This window comes from Athene cunicularia, assembly GCF_003259725.1.
Source record: "Athene cunicularia isolate RWA chromosome 11 unlocalized genomic scaffold, athCun1 chr11_part1, whole genome shotgun sequence".
Classification (NCBI taxonomy): Eukaryota; Metazoa; Chordata; class Aves; order Strigiformes; family Strigidae; genus Athene; species Athene cunicularia.
The window spans coordinates 18,704,495-18,717,668 of record NW_020799113.1 but is presented as its reverse complement, the minus strand read 5'-3'; the positions used below and the strand labels follow the sequence as shown (position 1 = coordinate 18,717,668).

The following is a 13,174-nucleotide window of genomic DNA, read 5'->3' as shown; positions in this document are numbered from 1 at the left end:
AGAATTTATCAGCAGCTGTGTCTATATTAGCAAGTGCAATTAGAGATCGTAGATCAAAGCAATTGGTATTGAGGCCCTGAGAAGAACACTGTGTGGTCCAGGAACTTTATTATCTGGTAGATTTGGTCTGGTCCCTGGGACCATACGCTAAGTAGAATGAGTTCTTAAGTGGAGATGAGCAGACACTGACTTTAAAACTGCACCATAGCCCCAAAGCTAATGAGGACACAGGCAAAAGATGCAGCAAGTGTCTGGTGCATGGGTTGGGGGCCTTTTTCTTCTAGAGCTTTATCTCACTCAGATTTTCTGGAGAGTGATAGAATCTGTAAGTATACAGCTTGCAACCTCCTGATCATGAATACCTTCTGAAATGGTTACATACCAGTGTTGGCCAAAGACACCCATTCTCTGGGAGGCTGCTAGCATGTGGTGGTCCCCTAATCAAAAGCCTGACATGAGCTGTGTTGTGGACAGCCTGTACTGTTCCTTTTGGTCTCAGAAGACAGTCACTGGTTTTCCAATTTGCTGAATCAGAGAGGGTAGTGTCTTTTTGACATCACAGCTGCAAGGAAATTGGTTCAGTTGCCAGATGCTTAGTTGTGAGTTGCTTGGTCCCAGAGGTCTGAGGTCAAGAATGCAGCAAAGACCAGCGGTCTGACTTGGTGCACCTGAGTTTCTTCGACTTTTTCCCCAGGAAAACAGGGCTCAAAAGACAACTTTTTACTTTTCTCCTGTGAAACGTGAGGGTTCAGGAGGAGCTGCCACCAAAGCCTGGCGAAGCTATTTAAGCAGGCTTCTAGGATGCTATTTAAGGAGGCTGCTTCTTTTCACTGTGGAAACACTTAGGCAGGAACTTGCAAATCACTGCACAGTTTTTCTCTGGGATCTCTAGATCTAGATGTCACCACCAAAATACTCAGTGAGGTCTAGCATCTTTCTGCAATGTACTTTCCAACTCTTCTATTGAGTGATACAGCACATGTTGAATCCTGCTTGATATAGGTTTGAAGAGTTTCTTCAGCAATTAAATATTTCACTCCTGATTTGCAATAAAGAAATGGTAAGCACTGCAAATGTTTTATTTTAAACTATACCAAAAAATATTCTGAATAACTGGATTGCATGTGTACAGAGATCGAAAGCTGATATGGTTTCCCTTGTCATCTGAGGGCATCTGTCATCTCCATTTCATTATGAACTTTTGAAAGCCAGTTTAAAATTTCAAACAGATTATTTAAATCTTTGAATATAAGCAGCATTTTATTCTAATTAAGTTGCCCTGACTTTGTCAGATTTCTTTTTAAATACTCTGAAGTTTAAGTTTTCAGCAGCATGTCATAATGAATTCTTCACTGGGAACTTTCTTTAAAGGTTGAAATCTAAAGCCTTTCTATCTATCATCTGCCTATACATATACACAAGATGTATAGGAAATATGAGAGATTTAGGGAATATGTGAAATGGAATTGGGTTGAATTAGAAGATAAAAATCATAGAATAACTTTGGTTGGAAGTGACCTCTGGAGATCATCTGAGCAAACACACTGCTTGAAGCAAAGATCAGTGTCAAAGTTGGATCAGGCTTGCAAGTACCACAAGCAGTAAGTAAGATCAAGTAAGATCAACTTTCATCTTTCCTTCTCAAGACCATACAGACCCATTTATCTCAGCATCTCCCTGTGTGTCCTGTGCTCCAGCCCCTAAGGTTCTCTTCTGTAGAAATGCTTTCTGTCCCATCAGTGCCCGCCCTGTACTAGGAGCTATTCCACTCCAAATACAGGATTTCACTTTTTCTATCCCTGAAGTACGTGAAGTTCACATCAGCCTATTTCTCTAGCCCGTTGTCCCTCTGAATAACAGCCCAGCCCTCCAATGCATCAACTGTGCCCCCCAGTTTGGTATCCTCCACCAAATTGTGTGTTCCCTCCCCTTGAGCAGGTCAGGGTGTCCTCTTACAGCCCAAGACCAGAACAACCATGTTCTCTCTATGTGATGAGGCCATGGTGTGCCAGAAGTGGTTATTCCAGTCAGCGCTGGGGGACCATATGGAGTGACATATCCTGACTGCACTGCACCAGCTCTTTTCTTGATTATTTTCTCTGCCATACCTGTGAGTTTTCAGACTAATGACTGACTCTCTTGATAGCAGCCATCAATAGTTGGTTCCTTACTGCCTTTGCTCAGCTACTAACCACGGAGCTGCCAGGTGAGCCCTGTGGTTCTAGCAATCCCAGCAGAAGAGAATTGGCCTCCCAGCTGGCATGACAAGTTGGCTTGAGAATCAGACCAACAGACCACTCCACAGGCCTTGCAGATCATTAGCTGGCAACTGTCTTTGTAGGAATATTTTTACAGAGGTTTTCACAAGAGAGGCCCTTCTCCTGCTAGTTTTAGGGGATTCATTTCCTTGTTATAGAGGCTATAACAAAAGCTGCATCATTATTAACAGAGGTAGTGAAGCTTAATGTCACTAATTCTTTGGAAAGACTTCCATAATAACTTGATGATGAATTATTATCACAGAACACTTGAAACTGTACTTTGGAAATGAATGAGCTATGTTCCCTGTCCTGGAGAGCTTAAAGTGTAAATATGAGATGCAGTAATCAAGAGTTATGGCATAGGTGTGAGGGGAAAGGAGTGCCAGCCTTACAGACTTAAATTCAGGACTGTTTTAGTCTCTTCTTATTCTCATTCTTAAGGATATGGTGTTCTGTTAAGGCCAGTCTTAATACTGCAAAACAGCTTTGGTGTGTGTCGATATGTAGAAGCATGCTTGCATGTGATAGGAGGAGGAGGAGCATGATTAGAGGGGGAGAATGAAACGAGAGACCTGTCTAAGCTTATAGACCCATCAGGTGACCTCTGTATGCTTTATTCTCTATCTATACAATTTAAACCTCTCTTTCCTGGCTGAAGCAAGTTCAGGCTCTTGCCCATTCAAGTCAGCTGCAGATGCCACCATTTCCTAGTCCATCGTGCTGCTCATATTGCTTTTCCTTGCTTCCTTTCCCTGGATTCCCTTCTCTGTGGCATGAAGCATTAGCTGTCTGCTTTCACCTTCAGTGCATTTTTCAGCCCATCTCCAACCCTAACCTTTCCTCTCAGTCAGTACCGAGAGCTCAGCTCTTACATCTGGTCACTTCACGATGATGATGACGTTCCCTGCCTGTTACTCGTTTATCTAAAGACTTTGATGTTTTCTGTTGTGCATTTCCCTCCAGGGAAGAGCTCTTAAGTGAATCCATGGGACCAATTCAGCATCCTTCTGCTGTTCCCCATTCAGAGCTCTCCCTTGCTACATGGCTGCATTTTGACCACTTCTTCATGGAGGGTGAAAACACCAAAGCACTCCCCATTACGCAGTCTGGCTTTGTGCCTCTTCTCCCTCTGCAGGTTCATACTCAGCTCTTAACTGCATAGCATGGTAATAAAAAATAATAATAGTCTAAATAGAAAATGTCTCTTCCTGTTGTCTCATTGTTAAGGCAGGATAATGAGTTTCTGTTCCATGACATTCACGGAGATAAATGTCATTCCAATACATTCAAGTTGAAAGTGGTGTCTGGAAGCAGATTTCAGTGCAGCTCTGCCTTTCCCTGACACTGCCAACGTTGTGCTATGCCATGCTATGGGGCCAGAGGGGATCAGTCCGAGATAAGATCCATTTAGGAATGTCCCCACCAAGCTCTGAAAGCTCAGGAAATGATCCTACAAGGCACAGTACCTTGATCCCCCTTGCATCCCTCCCTGTAGTACCCATACACTACATGGAGGTATGAGATTAGAGAGTTACCATAGGGTGTACAAAGGCTATCCAAGGATGTGAAAATAGATCCTAGCTGCAGTGGAAGAGGGAAATATAGAGCTGGCGAGATGCTGACTCCATACAGGATTTTTCAGCACCAAAATGCAGTCCTGGATGCTTTGACTGTAACAGTCTGGGTTTACTGGAATAGTTACACTGCTTGACTTTGGCTGTTATACCATTACTAAAAAAAACATATGCTAAGATTAAATGATCTTTGCTTTTTTTCCTGCGATAGATCCTAGTGGACAGATGAGGCAATTCAGTCACCAATAATTTTACTGTCTTGGCTTTGAAGGTACCTTGTAATGAAATCGATTCTCCCAAACTCCAGTGATTTTATAATGCACATTAAGGCACCAGTAGACCAAGGAAAGGTTGGTTGCTGAAGATAAACATGCCATGGCACTTGGAAGTATGTTGCAGCCTCCTTGCACACCGCATTTACAAAGGTGTGGTTGCAGGAGAAAAGGTGGTGTGGTGGTTTGGGAGCCTGAGCCACAGAACTGCCAGCTTTGTTCACTTGTCAGTCGTTTTTCTCAATTATATCAGGAGTATTTGACCCTTGGTATCATCACAGGACATACCTTTTGCCCAACTCTGTCAGGATAGGGAGCTGTTGCCTGGTGATCTGTTGCTTGGTGAAAGTAAGCAAGATGTAAATGCCAACGTATATCATTATGAAATTGCTTACGAATCTAGTGTTGCTTTCTTTCTGAAGGGCAAGAATAGGCAAGATCTCAGCAAGTACTAATGGGCAGGTCTCTTCTAAATTGGTGTGGTTAGAGAAGTTTATACAAGCTGGGGATTGCAAGGTGCCATTGGGAGATCTGGACCTGTGAAAGTTTAGATGTTGTACAACAAAGCAAACATGCAAATGGACATAGTTAAAAAGCATGTCAGAAGAAAACAAGCTATTAAAAAACCTCCAAACCTTATCTTTTCTGTCTTTCAGGAGCAGTGGTGATTCATTAAAAGGGTAGATCTAACAAGATGAAAATTATCTTAAAGAGCAGCTCACAATTAGTGGATAAAAAGCCAAAGTTTAGCCTGCCAGAATCATCTCTTGGCAGTGGTTTTCGTTTGGCTATTACAGTGTATCAGGGATGTCTCCTTAGCATCTCTTCTTATCTGTAGGCTCCAGGCAACCGCTTAGTGATGTTGACTGAAATTCAGGGGAGTTAAGCTTAACCATGGATCTTGCATCTTTGGGTCTTGGAGAATCAGGTCTGTGTGAGGGATAACGATCTTACTGCCAAAGCAGTAAGAGAGTTGTCCTGTGAGTACAGCATGGGGTGGGATGTAGGACAGGCAGTGTCTGATTTGTACTCTGTTTCTTAGTCCTGAATTTGGTTGGATCCTCTTCTGGTAATTTGAAAACATGAAGATACCTTCTTTCTCAGGCATCCCCTGAAGTCACCCCCAGGAGTGTTATTCCCATCCCATCCATCTGGGGACAGGAGTATGTAGACATGGGGAAGGAGTAGGAAGGTGGTGGGATGGGAGTTAGTGCTGAAGCGCTGTCCGGGATGCCCCTTAACTAGCAGCTTTTCTGTTCTGGCAACATCTCTGGCAAAAGAAAAGGGAAAAAAACCAAGATCTGTGCCTTTGCCACACCAGGCAGTGATCCCACTCAAGCACCAGCAGAGACCTGTAGCAGTCCTGGCATAACCATCAGTGCAGATGCAGGACCATGCAGAGCAGCCCAGTTCTGAGGCTGGTGGTGTCCTGTCTTCCCTCCTCTCTCTCGAAAGCCTCAGGTCCAGCACATAAACATTGCAGGCCCAGTGCTTTGGTAGCAGTGTCCTCACTAACTGTAATGGGAACAGGTCAGGCCCCTAATTGCAGCAACATCTCCTTAATGAACAGAAACTCCAGCAATTTCATCAGCTGTCACTACTTACATGAACAAAGTTCAGTTTGCACATGGCTCCAGTTGTTCTCATTATTTTTGTGTGTGTTGCATTCTCTAATCATAGTAAAACTCTTCATGGTAAAACATGTTTTTAAGGTGAGAAATTGACCACCAGCAAAGCACTAAAACCAGTAACTTTTGCTTCTAAGTGGAGCTGTAGAAGAGCCACAAAGCCCAGCTGCCATATGGCAGAAGCACGTTTCACCTGACTTGTCCCTTTGCGTTACAGCACAGGGACACAGAGTTTTGTGTCTGTCAGCCAGGAGCCATTTACCTGGCAACAAACCATAATTGCACATATTAAATCCAAAGTACCTCAACACATTATTGTCATTATTTCCAACGCATTGCACAGATTTTTTTTTGGTGGGCCAAGCAAAAAGTTACTGAGCTTGGGTTACAACCCAGAGTCCCAGATTGCAGTGCTTGTGAATACACAGAAAACCTCCTGTTAAAACTCACCTTGAAATCCTTCTGGTAATGGCACTTCCTTTAGCCAGGGATTTAATCGTTCAGGCTGTAAATGGGATCCTCCTTTTGTGTCCTGTTTCCATGTCATTGCATTTGCACTCATTCAGCTTTTTCTGATTGTTCCTTTTCTTAGAGCAGCTTTCATTGTAATGCTGATGAAACCTGCCCTTTCTTAGGCTAAACCAGGATGTTTTCAAGGTTAAAAAAAAAATAAAAAATTCTGCAAATTAAACTGTAATTATTCTCTGGTCTTCCAGAAAGATTTTTATTCTCTCTGTCTGATTCCTAGGCTTGTAGTCTTACTGGGACAGGTAATGCCCTGACATTTGCATCTCTTGAGGTGGGGTTATAGGTGTCAGGAAAATACAAGATTCCTGAGGAAGTCAGTGTCAAGTTGTCCATGCAGGTAGCTCTCGCCATCTCTGTGCTCCTCAAAAACCATCCTCTGGTTGTAGTGGTCAGACTCTTTAACCTCCCTGCAGAGAAGGGGATGCAGAGTATGGGGGAGATAAGGTCGTTTGATACCACAGGGTGTTTGGAGAGCTGGATCTCTTCAGAAGTGAGAGTCAGTAGCGTTGTTTCTGATCTTCTACGTTCTGTGCACAAGTGAGCTGAAGTGGAGTGGACTGCAAAAGCAGTATAGTCCACAAATCTCCCACAATAGCCCTGATGTGTCTCCTTCTCTGCGTTGCAGCCCCTTCTCTGTCAATCCCTCCACCGGGAATCTTGATGACACCATGCAAGTGACAGTGGAGTTTCACTCGCTGAAGACTGGGGATCCCTCCAGTTCACTGGTAGTTCACTATGACACAGGTAAGTGCTGGGCACCAGGTGGTGCACACTCTCTGCATCCTTCAGAACAGAGCCTTTTCTAAGCAGAATAATGTTAAGCTTGCTTTGCAAACTACGTTTAAAAGCTTTTCTTTCAAAACCTCTGCATGTTTCAGTGCTTAGAAGGGAGCAGATAAGGGACAAAGGCTGAGTCTGTTCTGTGTCGTGTGTGGCTGTGTGCTGGTCCATCCCTGGTGTCAGCACGGTGTTCTCCACCCAGCACACCCCCATGACAGTCATTTACCATCATTTCCCATTGTGGCAGCCACCTTAATTCCCTCTCAAGGTGTACCTCCCCTGTCCTTTACCTTAGGGAACAGTGACAAATAGTTGGTGTTTAGGGGGTTGTTAAAGTGGATCCCCTCAAGCAGGAATGAGATTTTTGGCATGCTGCTTTCCTGGGAGTTGCTGAGTGGAGGAAGGAGGAACCTTGATTCTCCATTGCAGCGTGCACATGCAGGTGCAAAGTGTTATTCCTAGACAATGCTCTGTTTGAAGTGTAACGTGGGGAATGCATGTCTCTGTCGGACTCTCTCTGAATGCCCCCTGTCTCTTACACACCTCTGTCCCCTATACCACTTCTCTGTTGTCTTGCCACAGACCTTTTTTTAATCTTGCTCTCTATCCACCTACATCCCACTCTTCACAGCATCAGAACTAAAGCATCCGGGACTTGAGGGCTCTTGGGATTTGGCAGGGAGTGCTTGCTGCCTCCTGAGATAGGTATAAAATTTATATTAGGGTACGAGAAGCCAAGCTCAGGTGACAGAAATGCTGTCAGCTTTGTAAGTCACTTTAAGTGGGAAAAACTCAAGAAAAAGGTGTGATGTTAAAATGCTTCTGTCTTCCTTGGTTCAGCAGAGGTATCTTGTGATGCTGATTGAGGCACTTCCTCAGTTGCCTGAATGCGTTTTGTGTGCATTTTCTCTTGCCTGGAAGAGAGGTTTGTTTTGTCCCTATTTCTGAACTTCAGTCCTAGGAAGTGTGATGTCCTCACCTAGGTGCTGCTGTGATGCTTTTGCCCAGCAATGAGCATTTTAGTTGTCTTGAGTTTGTACAAGTTCTAGAAATGCTCCTATATTTATCATAAGCTCTTTGTAGCCTTCTGAGTTACCACAGCTTTGTTTAATATTTTTCAGTTAATGATATATTCACAGTGAATGGTTTACACTCGCTCAGAGTAGCTCATGGATTTGAGTAACACTTTCTTGAAAGAACTACTGAAATTTCAGAGAGAGAACGACAAAAGGTGCCTCGTTTGTATGGATATAGAGAACCTATAGGATAAACTTCAGAGGAATAGATCTTTTCCTGGGCTAGATCAGCCCAGCTCTAACTACACTAGAGGTTAGGGCTGTGGGGTTTATACCATGTGAAATGAAAAGACCAAGTGAAGAATCCAGGGCCAGGATCTTCATGGCTTGCTTTGAAAACCTGCGTCTTGTTCTTACTGAAACACCTGATTCCTCTGTGGTTAATCTTTACAAAAGTGATTTTCATGGATAGGCCACAGGGATCAAACTGTCTGCTGGCTCTGAGGTGGGCAGCCTCCCTGGAACATGGTGCAGCTACCTGGGAGATGAAGCCAGGATTTGTTCCTGCCTGTCAGTACGGCGCTGTGGTTATTTTTCAATAAACCACAGACTGAGGAGGAGAGCGAGGGAATAATTAAGGGATTATCTCTCAAGCTTTGAAGCATACAAATAAGTAAAAGCTTGCTGAGATTAATTGCTGAAGTGAAACCGAAACATTTAATCAATCAGTCTTAAAAGCTGCTTATTGCAGGTGTAGTGCAGAGCACCAGACAATATTACCCAACCTGGCGGGGCAAGCCCTGGCTAATTTGTCCTGCGTGAAGTCAGACTCCCTGTGACTCGCATACAAAAAGCAGCTGGGTTGCTCTTTCAGAGCCACCAACAGACTGTTTCTTATGATACAGAGGCAGTAAGAGCAAAATAGCAGCTTAGGGTGTTGGGAGGCATTTTCCTCGCTTTACTGTGTATCTGTCTTGACTTGCTCACAAGTGGCAGTAGTTCTCAGTGAATCACACTGTTGTTAGTGTGACTGATGCAGGATCAGGTGCATGTGGCGTGGCTTTAATTTTTGCTGAACTCGAGTCAAATCTGTCTCTAGCATTGCTTAAGCAAACATGGAGCTTCTTGGTGTGAATAAGTCACAATTTTGCCTTTGCCTATTCTTTGATTGATTTGAATTGAGCATCCTTTAGGAGAACGGGTACTGTCCCCTGGATAGACTGTATATGTGGTGGTAGTAGTCCTGTTGCTAAAAACTTTACAGATGAGTGTGAAGAAAATGTCTTTGCTGCTAAGACCATAATGATTTACAATGAAAATTTGACCTTCACTGCTTTCTTTACATGTCTTAACTCCCTCATTTCCCCCATGTACATGGGCCTGGGTGTGAAAACTCCCAGCTCATACTGAAATGAGAGTGACTTTGGATGTTCTGGACTATGGCACATCAGGTTATGGTATCAGAAGGGGTTTCTGAAACCTGCATGCCAAGCACACATACAGGTTTGGAAAGGGTTTGGCACTCAGTGCCACTAAAAATTGTGTTGGTGGCTTGGACCTTCCCAGAAGGCTTTTAGCCCACCCCATGTGGATGTGGGAAAATAAGTCTGTGGAGTTAAGTCTAGTCTCAACCCAGTCAGTCTTCATAAAGCTTAGATATTCTTACAGCTCTCAAGAGGAGCTCAAGTGAGATGCCCAAGCTGGTTGCCCTTAGTGCTGCTGTTTGTACATCAGACCCGTTTTCCTTCAGTCATGATGTTTATTGCAACCTGACGGTGTAGCACCAGCTTGGCGTGGGAGGGTGAGCTTTGCTCAGGGGCACGTGGTTAAGGAGATGTGTGACTGCTTCCCAGAGCTGTGCTGGAAGTGCAAAACAAACTCGGCAGTCCCGTAGCACCCAGAAACAAGAACGTCTGCTTCAGGTGCTCCATGCGAGTAAAGGAGGCTGCCAGAGACAGGAGATGCTGGGAGTTGTGGAAGGAGGATCACTTCTCTGCTCAGGCCTCTCTAAATCCTGACTCATATTAGACTCCTGTCTCCAAGAAGTACCTACTATGGTCTGATGAGTGGTCTTCAGGGTGTAGGACCAGATTCTGTGCTTGTATGTGGGTGCCTGCAGCGCCCACAGGACCTTGTGGCAAGGTGCTAAAATGTGCTTCTAGTCCAGGAGATCTGTTATGTGGTGCTGAAATTCTTCTGTACAGTTTTTTTCCATTGGTTGCTACATCCCTGGGGATCTCTTTGTCAGCGCAGGAAACTTCAGTAATTAGCAAAGTCCCTGCGAGCTTGTACATGGCTGACAGACACCATATACTGAAACACTTTTATTGCTGCCAGTAGTAAGAGTAATTATGCAGATCATTTTCCTTTGCTGGCTCTGTGAGACTAACACAGAAGCAAAAGTCTGGGGTCAGGGTCTCACCCTCTTTGAGGGGAGAGATCAGAGCCAGTACTTGTATGTGAGTGTTAGAAGACAGCGTGTCCAAGAAGAGCCAGCCCTCAGGGAGGAATGTCTGCTCCATTACTGTCCTGTCTCCTCTTCTTGGTGCGGAGACCCAGAAAGCAGCTTCCCCCGAAGAGATGGGCGGAGGAATAGTTCTCAGTGGTTTTAGTCCTGCTGGAAGCCTCTAGCCTCGTGCTAAAAGCCTGCTGATGAACTATCTGGGTATCTGGCAGATTAATACCCTGTTTTCCATCAAAATTCCTACATGACTTACGGGAGGGCTGACAATTCCTGAGCAGGAGCTCTCCTCAAGCAAATCTCAGCTTGTTTGCTGTGGATCACAGACCCAGGCTCAGAGCCTCCTTTGTGGCTCTGCATACCCAGGGCAAGGAAGGGAGCGCTCAGCTTCAGCTATTGGATTAATTACTTCAAGGGCAGGTCGAAGATGCAGGCAGTGTCTGCCTCCGGCTCTGTAGTTGTCAATCAGAGTGAGTTTTCCTGCACTGGGTTAGTTACAGTCCCTATGGGAAGTGGATGAAGTAATGTCTCCCCTCCTGAGCCCTGGGGAGCAAAACTTGCTCTCTGCCAAAATCAGGTTATTTGTGTTTGGGAGAAGAGAGCAGCTAAATATGTTTCCCCAGTGCAGCACAGTAGGAGCTGGAAATGATGTGGAGCTGAGTTTGCCCTGCCCTGGCTCAGGGAAGGCTCTGGCTGCCTCATTCCCCTGCCTCTGAGTTTTGCTGGCCCAGACCGTACGGGGTCCCCAGCATCACTTCCCTCATTGCTGCTGGCTGGATGCAGGGCAAAACCGGATCAGCCTCATGTTACACAGCACTAGGCTGCAGCCTAGAGAAGCAAGCCCTGACCCTAAATGTCTCCTCCCTGGCAGTGTGCCTCTAGTAGTCCTCTCCAATCCCAAAGGCTGGCTGACAGCCAGGTGCTTAGGCTGGCCATGAGAAGGGATTGCTGCAGGGAATTTTGGTACTGAGCACTGGAGAGCTACAGTGAGGTCTGGTTGGGGTTGATCAGTACCTGCCTGTGGGAACTGGCTCTAGAGCTGCCAGCTCTCTGGGTGTCTGGGGTGAGCGTGATGAGGAGGTCAGTGATCCTCCCCATCCTCTGAGCCTGTGTGGATGCCTGTAGGATAGATACGATTTCCTTGGGGTGATGCAAGAAACAAAAGTAGCAATAAAAAATTTCCAGGTAGATCTCAACTGAATGGTAATCGCTGTCCTTAGTGTGGCAGCAACACTCAGGGTTACAGGGGGGGTGTCAGAGGTGGATCTAGGTCTTTATCCTACACAGGATGCCCTGAGCCACTGCCCTGAGTGGCCTCTGCCCTTCTTGATCTAACCACAGACAGCTTTTCTGTGCTGGAACCATGAGTGAGAAAACACTGATGTTTCATCTCCAGTGGGGAAAATGAGGCAGGAGATCACAGGAAAAATGAAGGCATGTTTACAAATGCTGCTGTGGAGCTCTGTAGTCACCTGTGGAATGACAGTGAGTTTGCCATGATGTATTAGAGCCATTTGGGTTTGGTGAAGAAGATGGGTGACTGCAGAGCTGAGTGTGCTTGGCTGGCAGCAGGGAAAGCAAAGTCTGTGCATTTTGGCCGCAGTGACGAACTGGAGTAGGAGCTACATCACACTGCAAATGGACCAGGGGGAATTGTCAGCTGTTAGTGACAGTGCAGCTCCGGCCTGGATCAGTGTGGGCTTGCCAGCTGGGAATGTAAATGTGTTGGGATGCTGAATCCCTTTCTTCAGGTAAAGTTGGTGCTGGGTTTGTCTGAATTGGTTTACTTCAGTAAACGAGGCCACCCGTGCTTGGCAGTGTGTTAGTGGTCACTGTACACATGCAGGAAATTAATGAAATCCCAGCCCTGGCTGTTTATTGCTGTTTGAGGCTGAACAAGTAACTCTAGCATGGATGTGCCAGCACCTCTGAACATCTCAGCTACCCACAAGGATAAAGCATCTGAGAAAATCACTGCCTTGATGTGATATTCATCTGTGGTTTTATGTAGGCTTTGGAGAAAACAGCCACCTTGTAGAGCTCTGTTCTCTTTCCTTTAAGAACCCCCTTTTGACCAAGGGTCTTGTCATCTGACTTGCAAGGCTTGCATTGCAATCAATGGCTTCCAGGAACTTGTTTGAAAATGAAATGAAAATCCTATTGATTTAGTCTCTAGCTCTTTCTTCTTCTTTGTAAATCCACTGATGGATGTTGACAAGCAGCAGGGTTTAACTGAGGTTTAGCCCTTGTTGTGTTGCATTTTCCATTCCTGAGATCACTCAAACGAGTTGCTGAGTGCTCTCAATTTGCACTGACTTCAGCCAGAATGGAGGAGGCTCAGTACTTGCCTACTCTACTACAAACTCCCTACCTTGTTACATACTCGTTACATCCCTGTGTTGTGCAGGATGCCAGGGTGGGAATACCAAAACCATTTTCTAGTTTTAATCTTAGCCTTGTGCCACTGTTTACAGGGGCTCTGCCATTGCTGTGAGCAGTGTTAAGTTACTGTTGAGCTGAATTCATGGCAACAGACCGTGAGCTTCTGATGGCCACCGCTGTGTGCCACTGCCACTCCAGTCTGCAGTTGTTCAACTTCATGCACTTCTCCATTCCTTCCACACCAGGCACATTTATAGTAGCCACTTATGAGT

General features: G+C 45.3%; 1 protein-coding gene across 1 annotated transcript in view; it reads left to right on the top strand.

Annotated features, from left to right (window-relative positions):
• Nucleotides 1-13,174, top strand: part of HYDIN (HYDIN, axonemal central pair apparatus protein) — a 140,540-nt gene that overhangs the window by 19,110 nt on the left and 108,256 nt on the right. Inside the window, 1 exon segment of the mRNA XM_026856977.1 lies at nt 6,889-7,007. Within this exon segment, the coding sequence (XP_026712778.1) occupies nt 6,889-7,007 (119 nt within the window).